The following is a 19,639-nucleotide window of genomic DNA, read 5'->3' as shown; positions in this document are numbered from 1 at the left end:
CTCTATTTTCTTCTCACCAAGCATACCCTTCATAGCCATCATCTACATAAACAAAAAATACTTCTGCATTTTATAAGAACATTAGATGTTTAAATCACCTGTTCAGGTTTCTCCACAATCATCATTACTGAATATGTGGACAAATAACATGAAAGCCTGTCGCTCTAAATAACTTTTGATATGGATGCAAGTTGCAGCTATAGTCTACTCATGGAGAACTTTGCAAAATCTATTTGTCTTTGTGGTATAAGAACTTATGGATTTGTGCTGTTGCAGAAGCAGTAACAAATATATTGTGGGTCCCTAGAGGAATGAAGGACGCAGAATGCTTCTGTGTCATCTGGTGAGATTTTATTTCTTATGCTTCACATTTAGATGCCCAACATTCACCATCCACACCAGCTAGGGAAGTATGTATATATTGATTCTTCTTCTTCTTCTTCTTCTTCTTCTTCTTCTTCTTCTTCTTCTTCTTCTCCTCCTCCTCCTCCTCCTCCTCCTCCTCCTCCTCCTCCTCCTCCTCCTTTTCTTTTCTTTTCTCTCTTCTGCTACTGCACTCTTGGATTTTCAGTTATAGTCACTATTTGTTATTACAACTTTCAATACAAATAAATATATTTTCCCTAACAGATAGGAAGTGAGCCTACTTCATGGTTTAGTAATACAAATTTATAAAGTATTGCATCCTTCTCTCTCTCTCTCTCTCTCTCTCTCTCTCAAACTTTTTTTAATCAAATTTCAAGGAAAAAGAAACATTTCCACATATACTCCCCAATACATTTTTTAAATACTTTCCATCCTGTTTTCCAGGGTGATTTTATTTTCTTCCCCTTTGATGCACTCTGTCTTCTAGCTCTTATAACAATATCAAAGTAAGTTCTAATTCTTTCTGTTGCTCATGCCTCAAATCCTCTTCGTGAATTCATCATACTATAATATTTCTTTAAATAGTCCAAAAAAGGCTTCCATTCTTCCACAAAGCTGTCATCATTAGGTTCTCCTAATTCAGCTGTTAACTTTGCCATTTCTGCATAGTCCATCTTCTTATAAGTTCTACTTATCCATTCTTCTTTCGTAGGAGTTTCTTGTAGGAGCATATAGAATCCTTGCTGCTGTCATAGTGTACATAAACAATCATCTTTTTTGGGACTTGTGTTCTTCTAATCCCACCCAAAGCTTCAGGGGTTTTTTTTGGGGGGGGGTATAATCACTTTAAACATCTTTTTAATCTCATTATATATCATCTTCCAAAATACCCTTTCTTTCCTACAATTCCACCACATATGAAAAAAGGATCCTTCAGCCTTTTTGCATTTCCAGCAGTTATTAGAAACCTTCTTGTATATTTTAGCCCAATTACTAGTTGTTAAATACCATCTATATATCATTTTAATATAATTCTCTTCTATAGCATAACATAAATTTTTAATTTGTTTTTCACAACTTTCCCAACACATTTATTTCTATGTTATGTCCTAAATCCCTGGTCCATTGTATCATTACTAGTGTATTGCATCCTTCTATCTCATTTAGTTTTCTGGTGAGATTTTAATTTTAAAATTTCATAATATGGTAAAATAAAGACTATCAAAAATACAAATAGAATAAATGGAATACGGAGTCTTCTCTTAGTATTTCATAGCCTTTGCCACCCACAGAGGACAGTAACTCCTCCCAGCTTACCTGGGATCTTTCCTTGTTTTTCCAGCCTCAACCAGGGAGACCATCATTTCCCTGTCTCTCACCTAGGGTTCTCCATCAGCCATCTACAATCCCTGGACCTTGATAAAGGCCCCATATACAGGACCCCAAAGAAAGAAGAGAAACAAAGAAGAGAGACAAAGAACGTAAATAACAATGAGAAGAGAGAGAGAGAAATACAATAGAAAAAGAAACATTACAAAAAGAAAACTTCAGATTTTCCATCTGCCGATTTCATAAAAGAAATAAAAAAGGATTATTTAAGATATTCGGTTCATGCTAGCGTCCATCTTCCCCCTTTCTGCTAAACAATATTTCTTTTAAGTCAAGGTGTCTCAGGTTCATTTCTTTTCCCCATGAAAAGTCCAAGATGAGTTCCCAAATTGTTATTACTATTGGTAAATGTCAAGCATATTTTTTTCCTTTTGATTTACCTCTTGTCTAATTTTAATTGTAGACTCAGTTTATCAGAAAGAGGTTTATAATAGGGGCAATAGCAGACAAAACACCATGCATGTCTTTGCTCTCTGTTTCACCATTTCCCCCACGTTAGCTGTCCCCAGAGTTTGCCCCATTTCCACATCAATTTCCAGCTTGTTATTTTTGTTTTTTTTGTTAAAAAGAAGCCTGCCCAGAATAATACAGTGCATTTGTGTGTGAATGCACTTTTCACTCATGCACACTTTTTTGTGTGATTTTTTTTTTTTGGGGGGGGGGGGTAGAAGACACAGGAAAATTTGGAGGAGCAGTGGTAGATAGAACTCATTCATAATGACCAGTACTCATAGGCAGCCAGATCTCACAAGTTCATTTTCCTTGTTGCACAGAAAGTCCCTAAGGAATGATGGATTTTTCGATGTCTTGAGTGGTTCTTGTTTTGCCTGTAAGCTGCCTTGAATTCAGTCAAAGGAAGAGGCAGGATATATATTAACAACAACAACAACTCTTTCAAAGGCATCCGACATCTTGTGGGAGCAAACTCTATAGGTTAAGCTGGCATTTCACTGATCCTGTATGTCTGGTAAAGGAAGAAGTAACGTGTGATGCATCTGCAAGGCTACCCACCCTCTCTTTCCATTTTAAGATGTTCATGGGCAGATGGAGGAGGCTGAGCATATCTGAAAGGCTACTTAAATTATGGCCCCTGGCACAAGAATCTGTGAGGGAAGCTGTTGGCTGATTGATTTCTAATGGCTTAGTGGTGTGTGGCTGTTCTGGCCTCCAGGTGGAGAGGCAATTTGGGTCTCTAAGCTTGTGTGAGTTGGGAGGGTTTATCTGTTGCTGGATGCTAACCACCTTTTCTTGTCTTTTTTCCTCCTTACCCCTTTTGCATTAGTGCTGAAAAGAGCCACAATCAAGAAGAGCAAAAATGACCTAATCCATGCTGAAGAAGGGGAGGACCACTTCACAGATGTTTGTTCTGTTGGTAAGTTTAAGATTTAATATAAGGTGTTATTGTTATTGTTATTATTATTATTGGATAGATTGTCTCATGAAACAACAAAGCCAGGTAACCTCATGAGAATGTGGTGAAGCCTAAAGAGAACCCAAGGAAGTAGATCGAACCTGCAATCTTAATCTCATAAGTGAGCAGAGTTTGCTACTGAATTGACCACTGGCATTCCACCTTGTTAATGGGAGATGGGTGTTGTGTAGGCTTCTTTTGAGTTCCATCATAAAATGTAACCATCTTAGAGCATGGACGTAGAATCTCCAGCCCGTGGGTCAACCTTGGCCTGTCCAGGGATCAAATTTCCTCCAAACCACGCACATTTGCCAATCAGCTGACATTAAGGGTGCAATCCTAACTAAGCCATTAGCCTGGTAGTAGAGCATCTGATTTCATGCAGAAGGTTGCAAGTTCAATCTCTGGCACTTCCAGACATGGCTGGGAAAGGCTATCTTTCTAAAAACCATGGAAAGCCACTGCCAGTTAGTGTAGGGTTGCCATATTTTGAAGATAAAAACAAAACAAAACATATGCCCACGGATCTAGGGCATGCTGTGACTTTAAACAATTCAGAGGCAATCTGGTGGGTTTCCTCCTTGCCCTGCTTGCACAAACGTCCCCTCCCAGCTCCTCACTCATTCCCCGCCCCATCGTGCTTTCTTCTTCCCCCTCTCCTTTTTCAGCTGTTCTCTCCCATCTCCAACCCCCTCCCTTGTGCTCTGGTGTCGAAGTGGAGGCTGCGAAGGTCTCCCTTTAAGAGGGAGCTGGCAATGACAAATTGTTGAAATTTACATCCCAACTTTACCAGTGCCTCCCGGCTGCTGCAAGAACCACGTCTCTCTCCCTCCCCAGCCTTTGTTTTCCACCATCCTGTCCAGTTTGCACCCTGATCTGCCTGATCTCCCACCCAGATCACCAACCCTGCAATCAATTAGCTGGTTGCTGCAGAGCCCACCATACTGCTGCCGGTGCTGCAGCTGCAGCTTGCAAGCTGCTGCCTCAGCCGCTGGAGCTTCCCTGGCAACTTCAGCACCTGCCTATGATAAAGCTGCACAGCTCTCTAAAGCAGCAGCAGTGCTGCTGCCAGGTGCTCGGTGCCCCCCTCTTCATCCAGAGCAGCCACTGCTGCCACCGTGCAGGGCCAGTGGCCTCATAGAGCACATGGAACAGACATAATCAGGCAGCAACAACAACAAAAACAAAACTGGACATTTTGCATAATTTTAAGAATCCACCCAGACTGAAATTGTGAACTTTAAAAAGAAGACAAATCTGGGGGAAACCAGACATATGGCAAGCCTAAGTTAGAGTAAACAATACTGAGCAATATGGAGGCGTGGTCTGGCATGGAGTAAGGCACCTGCCAATGTTCCTGTGTCTGCTCAGAAATAAGTTGCATTTAATTCAATGGGATTTATTCCCAGGCAAGTGTGTTAAGACTGCAGCTGTAGTGGGATTTTTTTTTAAGGTGCAGCTGTACATGCCATTTCTTTCACTCATGTTACCCACTTTTTAAAAAGGAGTCAGTTATCATAATGCTTTGAAAAAGTGATCGTGAGGCCCTTGCAGACAATTTTCAGGGAATTGCACTGGTACCTCAGGTTACAGATGCTTCAGGTTACAGACGCTTCAGGTTACAGACTCCGCTAACCCAGAAATAGTACCTCGGGTTAAGAACTTTGCTTCAGGATGAGAACAGAAATCGGGCTCCGGCGGCGCGGTGGCAGCGGGGGGCCCCATTAGCTAAAGTGGTGCTTCAGGTTAAGAACAGTTTCAGGTTAAGAACGGACCTCCAGAACGAATTAAGTTCTTAACCCAAGGTACCACAGTACTGAGCAACTTGTCTGGTTAGCAACCAGCAAAAGGCTTACACCCCTGCTAGTCAGCATATTTTCATGGAAACTTGTAATTATATAAAAGTTTTCTATGAAGCCTTGTAACCAGCTCATTAAAATTATCAATGTAAAAATGCTATGGAAGTCATTTCAGTGCAGTGTTCCAGAGAACACTGGCTGGGCACATTTCAGGTAGGTGCCTGAATATAATAATAATAATAATAATAATAATAATAATAATAATAATAATAATAATTTATTTATATCCCGCCCTCCCCAGCCGAAGCCAGGCTCAGGGCGGCTAACAACAATAAAACAGTACAACAGTACAACACAACACTCTAAAATCATCCATTATAAAATTAATTCAAATCAAACCAATGGCAACCAATATCCAGATAGTTGAGCAGGTTCCTATGTATCTGGGTTGGGGTAGTGCAGCCTTGGTGGCCTGAAGAAAGGTCTCTCAGCTCTGCTCTAAGCTTTGTATCTTTCCAATGCTCACAGGTTCACCATTTGCCCGGGCCAGCCTGAAGAGCGGCAAGAATGAGAGTTCCTCCTACTTCCGTAGGAAAGAGAAGATGTTCCGGTTCTTCATCCGGCGCATGGTGAAAGCACAGAGCTTCTACTGGATGGTTCTCTGTGTTGTGGCTCTCAACACCCTGTGCGTTGCCATTGTGCATTATGACCAGCCAGAGGGGCTCACTACTGCTCTGTGTAAGTAAAGCTCTGGGATTACTCTGGCCCTGAACCTTGACATCATCTCAGATTGGGGAGCTAACCCAGGGGAACTATGAACAGATAGCTTCTTGGATTTTTCAAAAAGAATATTCAGACTCACTGATACAATAATCATATGATGCCCTGCCATTTTCCCCATTGGACAGGGGTCAGCAAATTTTTTCAGCAGGGGGTCGGTCCACTGTCCCTCAGACCTTGTGGGGGGCCAGACTATATTTTTTTTGGGGGGGGGATGAACGAATTCCTATGCCCCACAAATAACCCAGAGATGCATTTTAAATAAAAGCACACATTATACTCATGTAAAAACATGCTGATTCCCGGACCGTCCGCGGGCCAGATTGAGAAGGCAATTGGGCTGGATCTGGCCCCCGGGCCTTAGGTTGCCTACCCATGCCATTGGATATGTATATGTGTGTGTGTGTGTGCGTGTGTGTGTGTGTGTGTGTGTGTGTGTACACACACACACACATTGGTACCTCGGGTTACGGGTTACAGACTCTGCTAAACCAGAAATAGTGCTTCAGGTTAAGAACTTTGCTTCAGGATAAGAACAGAAATCGTGCAATGGCGGCGCGGCAGCAGTGGGAGGCCACATTAGCTAAAGTGGTGCTTCAGGTTAAGAACAGTTTCAGGTTAAGAACAGACCTCCGGTACGAATTAAGTACGTAACCAGAGGTACCACTGTATATATAGGAGCCAACCAGATGCCTGCAGGAAACCCAAAAGCACAAGAGCACTCTCCCCCATTGCAGATTCCAGCAACTGGCATTCAGAAGCATTATTACCTACAACTGTAGAGTTTACAGAAGGGCAGGGGAAAGATGAGGGCAGGAACCAAGTGCTCAGTGAGTGTCCCCAAATACCAAACTATGCATGTGGGGCAAATCGAAATCACATCTATATGGTGCCAGAGACATTGAAGTCAAAGCAAGGCACATGTGTGAAGCAAAACAAACAAACAAACAAACAAACAAACCTAACTAACAAACAAAAAACTTACCTCTTTTGTAAGGTTCAAACTAGAGAAGAGACTCTCTTGGTTTGTGAGTTTTCTGTTCTTTTTCAGAATCAAACATCAGAAGTAATAAGACAGTTTGATATTATATGCTTCCTATTTCATTTGGGGCTAAGTGGGGTGTGGGTGTGGGTGCCACCATCCTTTTATAACCCCACCCACCCACAAAAGAAGGGGAACCATTAGTTTGCTTGCAGAGAAATGCTTTCAGTCTAGCTTTTTTTTTAAAATAAAAAATAACTTTTATGTGCTGATATTCATCTCCCAGCTGGTGCCAGAAAGAATGTTCTTGTTAATTACAAATTGAGTGAAAAATTAGACGGGCTGACATACGGGGCGGGAGGGGGGGAGAAGGGCCATTTTTATTGCAAAGCAGATAAAAGAAAAAAAAAGGAATTCAGCAGCTAGATGTGGCTGAAAGTAGATATTGCTAAAGGAGAAGAGCTAATGTGGGAAGCTTGTCGGTTCTTTGATCAGTATAGTGAGGAGGAAGCTAATATGGACATTTTAGCTCATAAACTCATTCTTCATGCAGAAGGTCCCAGGATCAATCCCTGGCACCTCCAGGTAGCAGTGGAAGATAATCCGATAATCCTTGGAGAGTCACTTGCAATCACTGTAGACAGGAACCAATGGTTTAACTTGGCAGCTTTCTATGTCCCTGTGAAGTGCATTTGTTGAAGAGGGGCCCAAAGAATAGCAACAGCAAAAAAACAGACTTCCAACTACAGTCAAACGTTTTGGCTCTTGAACTCCGCAAACCTGGTAGTGAGTGTTCCAGTTTGCGAATATTCTTTGGAACCCAAAAATCCGCCGCAGGTTCTGCACATTCTGGTTGGCTGCAGGAGCTTCCTGCAGCCAATCGGAAGCTGTGCCAAACTTTTTGGAAGTTGAACAGACTTCCGGAACGGATTCTGTTCGACTTCTGACGTATGACTGTACAAGTTTAGAAGGAATATCTGGGGGGTGTCTGTCCATCAACAGGTTAGCCCTGTTGGTGTTCCTCAGCAGCAAGAACAGCTGAAAGATGGTTTGCCCACCAATTGGCTTGGTAGAGAAATTTGAATTCAGTTTATGTGGGCAAACTTACCTAATCCACACTTTCTGAAACAATATGCGAACTGAAATTTGCTTTGCTTCAGATTATACCCATGCAGTTTTCAAACCCAGTAATTGGGGCAAAGTGTATATGAAAATGCATATATTAGTAAAAATAAATGAATACTTGTTTTATTAGGGGAAATTGCATTGCAAAAATGTGTATATTAGGCAAAGTTCCATACCGCTGAATGCATCAGGAGAAATTTGCACTAAAATGCTTATGAATTTCCATGAGGACCTACAAAATCATTCCCACCCCCCAAGAAGAGATGTGGAAATGTGGTGAGCTGAATTTAAGACTGGGATACTTAGAGAAACCTAAATTGACAGAGTCGCCCATCCCTATCTACAGTACCAGTCACCTGCTCTCCAGGTGGATTCTATAACATACCTTACTTTTCCTTGTATGACAAGTTTTTTGTTTTTTGTTACTTTAATGTTGAGAAACGAGGGTTGTCTTATACACGGATAGTGCATAGTGGGGACGGGTGATTGGCTGGAGCAGCGAGCAATCATTTGTCAGCGGTGATATGGTGGATGATTGGTGGCTGCAGCAAGGGCTGCTTTGGATTGGCTGCTGTTGTGGTAATTGGGTGGGTGATTGGTTGCTGTGGCAAGGGCAGCTGTGGATATGCTGTCGCTGCAGCAAATGGGCATGCAATTGCTGGCTGTTGTTGGCGAGCGGGCAGACGCTTGTTGTCTTCAGCGACGCGAGTGATTGTCAGCGTTTTATAGTCGGGTTAGTGATTTTTGGCATCCCCCCTGCAAAAAGCTCCACAACTCTGGGCAATCCCCCCCCAAAAAGCTCATCAATCCCAAAACTAGGGGTCGTCTTATACACGGGGGTGTGTGTTATACATGGAAAAATACGGTAAATGGAAAGGATTTAAAGTTTTAGCACAGTTTGGTTGAAAAGCTTCCTGATTTGGTTAGATAAGTTCAGGATTGACACAGCTGATATGACTTCCTTGCCCCCAAAGCCCATGAGGATCCTTTAGCTGTGTCTTGCAGAGCCTTCAAAACCAGTCTTTGGGGATCTCTTACACAGATTGAACTTTAGGTAGTTGCTGGAATCCACAAGAGAGGGAGAGTGTTCTTCTGCTCTGTTTCTCTTTGTGGGTTTCATACAAGCATCTAATCGGCCACTGTGAGAACAGGATGTTGGAATAGATGGGCCATTGGCCTGATCTACTAGAGCTCTTCTTATTTTTATGTTCAGTTGGGCCCAAAGCTGAGGGACACCCTTTCATTAGTTCTATTTGCCCTGCTCTTTAGTGAAATATTTTCATTTTCTAAACACGAACCCTTTGACAGGAGAATCAAAATTCATTGAAATAGGTCTCAGCTCTGTTTATCTAACCTCCAAGTACTTCTGTGGGTTCTTTCTTTCTTTCTTTGATATTGATATATTTGAACAAAACCAAAAGGTTTATCCAGGTCTCTCTAATGTCTACAGGATGGAGAAAATTAGTTGGAGTGAGGATGGTTCTTAATTACCTAGGTTCTAAGAGCCTCTATTGGAAGTGCCCTTTCTTTGTTTAAACACATGGCTTATAACTGGCAGTTTCATTTACACACCTATATGGACTTCCTTTTATTAATATATATGCTTAAATCAGGTTTGATGGAATATTATTATTATTATTATTATTATTATTATTATTATTATTATTATTACTACTACTACTACTACTAATAATAATAATGTTTAATCCCCTTCTACACATTTGTTTCAGGGTGATGTAGAAAATATAACAGAGAAACCCAGCTAAAAACAGTTACAAAACTGTTTTTGTAGGCAAATAAAGGTAAAGGTAAAGGTACCCCAGCACGTACGGGCCAGTCTTGCCAGACTCTAGGGTTGTGCACCCATCTCACTCTAGAGGCCGGGGGCCAGCGCTGTCCGGAGACACTTCCGGGTCACGTGGCCAGCATGACAAAGCTGCTCTGGCGAGCCGGCACCAGCGCAGCACACGGAAACACCGTTTACCTTCCCGCTAGAAAGCGGTCCCTATTTATCTACTTGCACTTAAGAGTGCTTTCGAACTGCTAGGTGGGTAGGAGCTGGGACCGAACGACGGGAGCGCACCCCGCCACGGGGATTCGAATTGCCGACCATGCGATCGGCAAGCCCTAGGCGCTGAGGTTTTACCCACAGCATTTGTAGGCAAATAACAGGGGGCAAGTAACAGCAGATTTGCTTATTTTTTAATAGCAAAGAGTAGACATCCATGGCAAAAATGTATACAACCAGCTGGGGGAGATTGGTAGGGGGAAATGTCTTCAATTGTTTCTGGAAAGTACAGATAGTGTGTACCTTTCATATCTTGACAGGAATGATGTTTCACAGCATTGCTTATTGTTAATGTCAACTGGCAATGGTTGTTGTTATTTAATTATTCTTAGTATTTTTATTATTTTTGTTCTTTGTTTCTGTTTGCAAATAAAAAAGAATGGCGAGGGTAGGGAGTGGGGAGAAATGGCTCTTCAGAGACTTAGCAGTGAATGTAAAAATAAAAAATAAAAATGTGCTAGCTTTGACAGTGCTAAAGACATGTGTTTTCCCAGGACAATTTTTGCTTAGGCACAGCTTCAGAGTGATGTGAGCAGATTTGCCAGAGTCTGATTCAGACTATGGCAAATTCAACCCATAGTCTGCTTCAGCAGGATATTCTTATCTTCTAATAGATTAAATCTGATAAAATATTAGGAGCCAAGAAGGGGAGAACATTTTTGCACAAGTAGCTTTAGCATCAGTGGCCCATAATGCTTCTCACTGGCAGCACATGGGAAGAGCAGGGGTGCCTCCTAATTAGACAGATTTCTAGAAAGTGATTGTAATTGGACTTTGGACAAGATGTGTGAACTTCAGCCAGGAAGGGAGCAGAGTTTGCTCTGGGAGGATTGGTAACACCGTAAGCGTGATTTGGGCACCTCTAATTCAATCATGTCTCTCCCTCTAGGGAGAATTTAATTACGTTACAAATCAACTTCAATGCTGCTGAGAGCCTGTGGGTCTGCAGCGATTCCTCAGAACTCCCCGTCTCTGCCTCCTTTCTACTTTCTGCTTGTTGAAATGCTCTGATTAACTTTCTCAGCTTGACATTTCCAACGGTTTCCAAGCATTTTGAAAAAGGAACTGAAAAGGTGCTTAGCAAAAAAAGGGGGAAAGGGAGAAAGGAAAAATATGGGATGTGTCTCGTTTCATCTCTGTATAGCCAGCGTGCTATAGACTCCGCTGAGTAGAATCTGGTTTGCACATGTTTGGATTGTGTGGATTTCCACAATAGCAGAACACTGACTCCACTGGTGTTTATAAGCATGCTTTATTGAAGAAGAGACTTGAGTGTCTTGCTTATGAAGGAAGGCTAACAATTTTCAGAAAGAGTATTTAACAATCACCTACCCCACATATGCCCACCTGGCTGCTTCAGTCTATGGAACTGGTACTTTTACAGATGCCACGTAATACCCATTCTACATTGATAAGAAAGTGACATTTTAGTGTGGCATCACCTACACTTCAGAACTCCTTGCCTATTGACATTAGGCAGGAGCCTTCAATGTACTCTTTTACGCACCTGCCGAAACCCTTTTACCTTTAGGCATGTCTACCCAACTACACTGAATGCTGATGTGTGTTTTAATCCGTTTTTATCTCATCATTGGTTTTAATTATTTTTAGAACTACAGTGGTACCTCAGGTTACAGACGCTTCAGGTTACAGATGCTTCAGGTTACAGACTCCACTAACCCAGAATAGTACCTCAGGTTAAGAACTTTGCTTCAGGATGAGAACAGAAATCGTGTGGTGGCAGCAGTGGCAGGCCCCATTAGCTATAGTGGTACCTCAGGTTAAGGACAGTTTCAGGTTAAGAACAGACCTCCAGAACGAATTAAGTTCTTAAACCGAGGTACCACTGTATTTAAATAGTTTTCCACTGTTTGTTGTTGTTTTTTTTACTGATAATCTTATTGTTTATTCTTTGTGCAAACCACATTGAGGTATATAAATTTTGTGAAATGAAGATTGGGATGAATAATGTGGCATACCCAGTGTCGTCCAGGGAAATCAATTAGCTGGAGATTCTGGACAGATGAAGGAAAGGTGTCCTTCACACAAACCATGGTGAATAGTGTGGCCCTAATGATGGCATTGGACTCCAGCTCCCATCAGCCCTAGCCAACATGTCCCAAGGTCAGGCATGATGGAAGCTGTAGTCCAGCAACCACTGGAGGACCATGGGTTGCCCCCTAGAAACCTTATGACCAGAACCCATCCCATTCAGCTGTGCACTCTATGCAGAGCCTACATTAATGCAATTAGTTTCTTGATGATTTTGTGTTTGCCTTTGATGTCTCAGCCCGGTTCCCTGTGGATATCAGTATGCAGAGCACAGGGAAGCTTCAGAAACAAGCATGCTTATTTATGTCTGCTGAATATTTTAGGTGTCATTTCAAGAAGTGGGTCAGCCAAAAACTGGATGCTGATGGATCTCCTTCTCTGCACAAGTGTTCACAGTCTTTGTGGGACAGGAAAGACCTGTAGTACCATCTCTTGTGCCTGATCCTAATGACCTTAGACTATGTGACAGCATGAAAATAGAATTAGTCTGTCGCTGATTCACACACACACACACACACACACACACACACACACACAATGCTAATTACCTAATTCAAATATATTGGGTAGGAAAGTGACCAGCATGGCCTTTGCCAGCAGCACAGGTTTCTAAATTAAGTTAAACTGTTTATCACAAACTCTCTCCTCTGCCTTCTGCCATGCACTCCCTTCTTCTCATCCCATGGTTTTATGAAATGCTTCTGTTTAAGGTAGCTTAAATTAAATCTAGAGTAAGACCAGCAACCAAGAATTGCATTTTTCAATCAAATGGGCCAGGGCCATGTCAAAACAAATCCTTACCCTGACCCGTCAACTGAAGGAGAGGGTAGAAATAGGAGCCATTGGCAGGAGTAATGGATGGATGATCACTGGAACCAATCTTTGCTCCCTTGATTTAAAATAATCTGCTTTGTAAAGGTTGGCCAATGCCAGGGCTCGTAACAAATAGTGGTGCCAGGGATGCAGGTTCCCTAGAAAATTTTGAGATTTTTCTCTTTCTGAATGACTACGTTCTGCTTCCACTGATGGAGGCTGCATGTCCCTGAAGTACAAGTGCGGAGTAAGCTGTTACACTCAGGTCCTACTTGTGGGTTTCCCATTAGCATCTGGTTGGCCACTGTGAGAACAGGATGATGGACCACTTGCCTGATCCAGCAGGTTGTTCTTATGTTCTCAGTCCCCTGGAGAAAGAATACCAATCTGCAGAATTTTAAGGACTTAAGAAGAGTCCTGCTTGATCTAGTCATCTAGTCTAGCATACAATTCTTTCCAGAGAGCCAGCTTGGTGTAGTGATTAAGAGCGGTAGACTCATAATCTGGTGAACCGGGTTCGATTCCCTGCTCCTCCACATGCAGCTGCTGGGTGACCTTGGGCTAGTCACACTTCTCTGAAGTCTCTCAGCCCCACACACCGCACAGAGTGTTTGTTGTGGGGGAGGAAGGGAAAGGAGAATGTTAGCTGCTTTGAGACTCCTTAGGGTAGTGATAAAGCGGGATATCAAATCCAAACTCCTCTTCCATGACCAACCATGGCAAGTCTGAAAACAGCATGTGAATGCCACAGGCTCCCCCCCCCCACCAATCTGGTGCTCCTCAAATGTTATTGGACCTCACCTCCCACCAGTCCCAGCCAGCATGGCCAATGGTCAGGGATGTTGCAGGCTGGGGAAGGGAAGGGAATATTCAGATAATACAGTATGTCTCTGATTGTTCTCCAGTGTATCTGTGAAGGAACTGGACCTTACTTGTATGGACTGTTGTGTTTTAGGTGGGATTCATGTTAAAAAGGTAAAGGTACCGCTGCCCGTATGGGCCAGTCTTGACAGACTCTAGGGTTGTGCGCCCATCTCACTCAAGAGGCCAGCGCTGTCCGGAGACACTTCCGGGTCATGTGGCCAGCGTGACATTGCTGCTCTGGCGAGCCAGAGCCACACACGGAAACACCGTTTACCTTCCCGCTAGTAAGCGGTCCCTATTTATCTACTTGCACCCGGGAGTGCTTTCGAACTGCTAGGTTGGCAGGCACTGGGACCGAACAACGGGAGCACACCCCGCCGCGGGGATTCGAACCGCCGACCTTTCGATCGGCAAGCCCTAGGTGCTGAGGCTTTTACCCACAGCGCCACCCGCTGTGGGATTCATGTTAGCAGCTCTTTATTCATTGGACATTGTAGGGCTGACTAGCTTCCAAATATCAAGGCATTGAAATGACCAGTGTGGATGGGAGGAAAGTCACATCCCAGCCTGGGGTTTCATGTCTTCCTATAGTCTACTGCGAGGAGCTTGTGGTTGACAAGGAGAGTCTATATCTTGGGATAGCCAACTAGGGAGGCCTGAAATTCAAGGTGGAATGCAGCATGACAGATAATATTGGTGTGCCTGGAAGAGGCAAAAAAGGAGGAAAGGCTGTTGCTTGAGAGAAAGAGCCTTCTGAAAACCTGATGAGTTTAGGGGTAGGTTAGTCCAGAGAAAGCGGCTGACATTTTAAACTGCTCCCCCCTTTTGCTCCAAAGGGAATATTCTGGGTTTCAATGACATTTGCATTGTGTATCTTTTCCTTAATCTTCACATCTGTCCCCCCACCCTAAGTAAAATCTTCACTGGTGTGTTCTCACTTTAACACTATCGCACCTGGAGGCCAGTAACCTACCCTAATTGTGGTGGCTTCAGAGGGAACCCAGGGGAACTTGGAGGCTGATTGATAAGGCCAGCTTTGTAGAAACTATTGCCCTCTAGTCTGGTGGCTGTTGTCCTTTAGAGGGGGAGACTGAGCAGAGGGGTACACTCTGTGTTAGCCAGGAACACCCTCCCCTCAGTTGGCATGGAACTCAGTGCAGCTTGCGTATGGTTGTAGAGCCACACAGCAATGCTAAACACTGAATAGATTCTAATCTTTGACCAGAAACAGCAACATCCTTTTCTAATGGAGGACAGTAATTTGAACATCCCCGATAATTTGGATGGCTGGTGGACATTTCTGGTCAGCTCTCCATCTATTCTCAGTCCATCCCCATTGTAAGTTGGATAAGGGTTCTTGGAGACTCAGCACATCCAGATTTGGGAGCTCTAAAAAATACTTCACCATTATGTACTAATTATCTGCTTTCCCATGCAGCAGAAAGTTATTTTCTGCTGGCAGGATCTGCTCCACATCTAGGAGAGGTATCATCCTAATATCAGGAAATAATTTTGTTGATATTTATCATTGATTTGACCTTCTGCTGTTTCTTCCAGATTTTGCAGAATTTGTCTTCCTCGGCCTGTTCCTTACAGAGATGTCTCTGAAGATGTATGGCCTGGGGCCAAGGAACTATTTCCATTCCTCATTCAACTGCTTTGACTTTGGGGTAAGAGGTCTTGGGTGAGAATTGATGGGTTGAAGTCATAGAGTCATAGAATCATAGAGTTGGAATAGACCACAAGGGCCATCGAGTCCAACCCCCTGCCAAGCAGGAAACACCATCAGAGCACTCCTGACATATGGTTGTCAAGCCTCTGCTTAAAGACCTCCAAAGAAGGAGACTCCACCACACTCCTTGGCAGTCAACCCTTTGCGGTCCTGATATTCTGCATACTCTACTCCCTGGGTCACTCCTGATTCTCAGCATAGGAAGTTGTGTTATACTAAGCCAGACCACTGGTCCATCTAGCTCAGATTTGTCTACCATGATCAGAAGCTGCTCTGCAGGATTTCAGGCAGGGGACACTCCCAGCCAGTCCTGGAGATCCTGGGCCGTTTCCCACTGAGCTACATCCACAGAGGAAGCACTTGGATGGATACCGCATTGAGGGACTTCCTTTTTCTGTCATGTCTTGGGGAGGCATCTGAGCATGTGATCTCCTGCTCCATTTAGCACCCAAAGTCAGGGACAGACAACATATGGCCTGCAAATGTTGTGGATTACCACTTGCATTAGCCTCAGTCAGCACCAACCAACCAACCAACCAACCAACCAAACAAACAAACAGGGGCAGACTATAGTAATATGGCACCCCATGCAAAACCAAAATCTGCCCCCCACCCTGCTGCAAGTGTTGGCCAACCAGCTGCACTCGTGTAGTGGGAGGCTGGTGCAATCTCGCTCTCACTCTCGTTCCCCCTCCCCTCCCCTCCCTTCTCCTCCTCCTTTTTTTCTAGCCTGATTTTCCCTCCCAGACAAACAAACAAACAAACAAACAAACAACAACACTTACAGTCATCAGAGAGGTCTCTCTGAATACTCTCCCCACTTTCTCTCATTCCTGCTCCCTTCCTTTACATCTTTCTCAAACAGAAATAAAAATTCAAGGCTTTAGAAATCCCCCCTTTTTTTCTTCCTTGTTTTCCCCAAAAAGTCAAAGGAAAAGGCCATTGACTTTTTTTAAAAAATCCCTTCGATTTCTGGTCTCCAAACCTACCTTACTGCTTTCGTGCAAAAGGAAGGAGGAAAGTATGGGGGGGGGGGGAGAAGCACCCTACTCATAGCCTGGAAGGACAACCATTTTAAGACGTATCTTACTGTGAACTGAAAGGTGGAGGATTGGGGGGAGACTCTCAAATACAACTTGCTGCTTTCCTCTCCTCTGCTCAGTTCAGTGCCCTGTGTGTGGGAGCCTCTATCCCTGCTCTAAATCTGGCTCTGCACTAATCTCAGTCTGCCCTTCAGATATTTCAGAAGTTTTCCCCTGTGCACTTTTAAGCCCATTTTCGTAGTTAGCAATGAGGTCTGGAAGCTTGCTGTTCTGTTTATTTTTATTATATTTCCCCCCACAAAGCTGCACTTCTGGATTTTGTAATGCAAACAGCCCTGGCCTCTTGGTACCTCTGTTCTTTCTTCTTCCATTTTTCTTTTCTTTTTGCAGCTGACTTGCACAACAAGTGTCCACAGGAAGCAGACTGGCAACCTATTGCAGCTGCCTATTTGTGAGCTGTTGCACTCAGTCATTCTCACATTTCACAGTCATCTCTTGTATGCAAGGCCCGCAAAATAGCCTCTGGCAGGTGCCCACTTGTGCCAGTAAAACTGACATTAATTAGCTGCTTCTTTGCAGCCTTCGAAGGAGAAGGCTACAACGGCATCAGGTCCCCTGAGGTTGGGCTGGCCCTGTTGTCAGCACAGATGGCCTGCACAAAATGGGAAGATGCCATTCTAGCTGGCCAGAGTTAACAAGGGTCAAGTGTTTTGCTCTTGTCTGAGCCTCTGAATCTCACGTGTTAGGAATCACAAGTGGGGAGAGAACTGTTGCACTTGGATTCTGTTTGTGGGCTTCCCATTGAGGCATCTCGTTGGCCAGTGAGAGAACAGGATGCTGGTCTAGGTGGCCCTTTGCCCTGATTCAGCAGGGTTCTCCTGATGTTCTTTACAGCCCAGGGCTGCCACTTACCTTAATGGGCCTTACTCCAAGATAAACAGGAATGGTACTGCTACATAGTTTCTTTTCCAGGGTTGTTTGTGGGGATTGCCTGTGTAGTGCTTTGAACACCAGAATGCACTTGGAGTCATGTGGTCAAGTTGTGACTGTAAACGGCGTTTCCGTGTGCTGCTCTGGTTCGCCAGAAGTGGCTTAGTTATTCTGGCCGCATGACCCGGAAGCTGTGCACCAGCTCCCTTGGCCAGTAAAGTGAGATGAATGCTGCAGCCCCAGAGTCATCCACAACTGGACCTAATGGTCAGGGGTCCCTTTACCTTACAGCTTCCATCACCCTTGACCATTGATCAGGTTGGCTGAGGCTGATGGGAGTTGTAGTCCAACAACATCTGGAGGGCCACAGGTTTGTCATCCCTAATTAAAAACCTTTCTTTGTTCTTTATGAACAACAGCGTCTATTTACCATAGCACCTTGGAAGATACATCCTCCTCCTCTCACACAGGATGGGATGCCTCTCCTAAGCGGATGCCCACTGAGAATGGTGCGCTGGACCAAGGATGAGGAACCTGTGCATACCCTCCAACACATCAAGGCAAAAACCCAGGATGCACGTCTTACAGGGGTGTGCTCCCGCGTGAGTCACACAACCTTCACAACATCATGGCCCTCAAGAATTGTGACGGGGGGGGGGGGGGCTGTTCACTCACATGAGAGCACAGCACCAAAAACACATGTTTTGGGGTGCCGCATAAGACTGCAGCCCATGAGACTGCAGCTTATTTGGGGTGAAATCATGGTACTCAAAATGGGCACTGTGCTCTTGTGTGGAAAAAATGGGATGTCCCAGTTTTACCAGGACAGTTGAAGGGTATGCCTGCAGACATCCCAGAAGTCACCTGACTATATCTCCTACCACCATTACTCATCAGCCATGCTGACAGGGAGTGATGGGAGTTGGAGTCTGGTAGCATCTGGGAGGCCACAGGGTTCCCCAGCACTGCCTTAATTAATTGAAATCCCAAGGGGGAGGGGAGAGAAAGAGATGGGGGAGGACCTCCACTCAATAGAGTTTTAAACATTCTAGTATTTAGAGCATCCTGAGTTGCTCCTCTGGGTGCAGCTGTTTCTGTCTTGCTCCACTGCATGCAGAGCTGGTAATTAACTCTCCAATGTGGGCTTCCTATCGGGTAGGGAAGAGACATTTTATCACTTGCTAATTCATCATCATTTGCTGATCCCACTGGGATCAAGCACTATCTCCCTCTGTGATTCCCATTGCTCATATTATGTTTCCCCAGTTCTATCCATCCCCCAGTTGTATGCATTCCCATTTGTTGCTTTCTTGTAGCCTCTTGAGGGCTGGCAGTATTTTGTAGTTTGGTTCAGTTTGACAAAGCAACACGATGGAAAATGTATAAGAGCACCCAGTGAGATATGATGCAGCAAGGCATTCCAAGGTGTGAACGCAAGAATATTGATATGCTCCTCCTAAGAGGTGGTCGTCTTCTTCTTCTTCTTCTTCTTCTTCTTCTTCTTCTTCTTCTTCTTCTTCTTCTTCTTCTTTAATTTGTATTCCACTTTCCCACAAAATTTTACCCAAAGTGGCTCACAGCATGAATAAATAAATAAATATACAAAAAATTAGTCCATGCAAGTTTGCATAAAAGAATACAAATAAACCAACCTTATTTATCACCATAAAAGTTACTAGAAGAGAATTTCCCAAAACAGAAATACAGGTAAAAGGTAGTTTACAAAGCATCCACATACTCCAGACGGATCTGTTTCCACTGGTTTGGAAGCAAGACTCAACCTTCACACATTCAGGTGCTCTACCCTATCTCTCACCTGGGGTACTGCAGGCAGTCCCACTCTGGCTCTCAAAGTGAACCATTCACAGTGGGATCAGGCATTAAACAGGGATGTATTCTCATCCCAGCTATTTCTTATTTTCATCGCCATGATCCTACACATTGTCAAAGGGAAACTCCCCACTGGGGTAGAAATCATACATCGAACAGATGGAAAGCTCTTCAATTTGAGTAGGCTGAAAGCAAAGAGTAAGGTTACCATAACCTCCATCATAGAGCTTCAATATGCTGATGACGTAGTGTGTGCACACTCAGAGGACAACCTCCAAACCATCCTAAATATCTTTGCAGAAGCTTACAGAAAGCTTGGTCTATCGCTCAATATCCAAAAAACCAAAGTGCTGCATCAATAAGCACAAAACAACCCGTCCACTGAATCACAAATCCATCTTAATAGTGTAACATTGGGAAGTGTCAATTGCTTTTCCTACCTGGATCTTTCCATA

The 19,639-nt window shown here is 43.8% G+C and overlaps 2 protein-coding genes across 9 annotated transcripts in view; one reads left to right on the top strand and one right to left on the bottom strand.

The window, feature by feature from the left end:
• The window catches only part of SLC31A2 (solute carrier family 31 member 2), a 989,995-nt gene that overhangs the window by 561,374 nt on the left and 408,982 nt on the right, over positions 1 to 19,639 (bottom strand). The window lies entirely within an intron of this gene.
• The window catches only part of CACNA1B (calcium voltage-gated channel subunit alpha1 B), a 327,353-nt gene that overhangs the window by 177,212 nt on the left and 130,502 nt on the right, over positions 1 to 19,639 (top strand). For all 8 annotated transcript variants that reach the window (XM_077922132.1, XM_077922131.1, XM_077922130.1 and 5 more), the window contains 3 exons: positions 3,038 to 3,127; positions 5,494 to 5,703; positions 15,207 to 15,319. In XM_077922132.1, the coding sequence (XP_077778258.1) occupies positions 3,038 to 3,127; positions 5,494 to 5,703; positions 15,207 to 15,319 (413 nt within the window). The remainder of the gene's footprint in view (positions 1 to 3,037; positions 3,128 to 5,493; positions 5,704 to 15,206; positions 15,320 to 19,639) is intronic.

Source organism: Podarcis muralis, chromosome Z, assembly GCF_964188315.1.
Source record: "Podarcis muralis chromosome Z, rPodMur119.hap1.1, whole genome shotgun sequence".
NCBI lineage: Eukaryota > Metazoa > Chordata > Lepidosauria > Squamata > Lacertidae > Podarcis > Podarcis muralis.
This window is presented reverse-complemented; position numbering and strand designations above follow the sequence as displayed.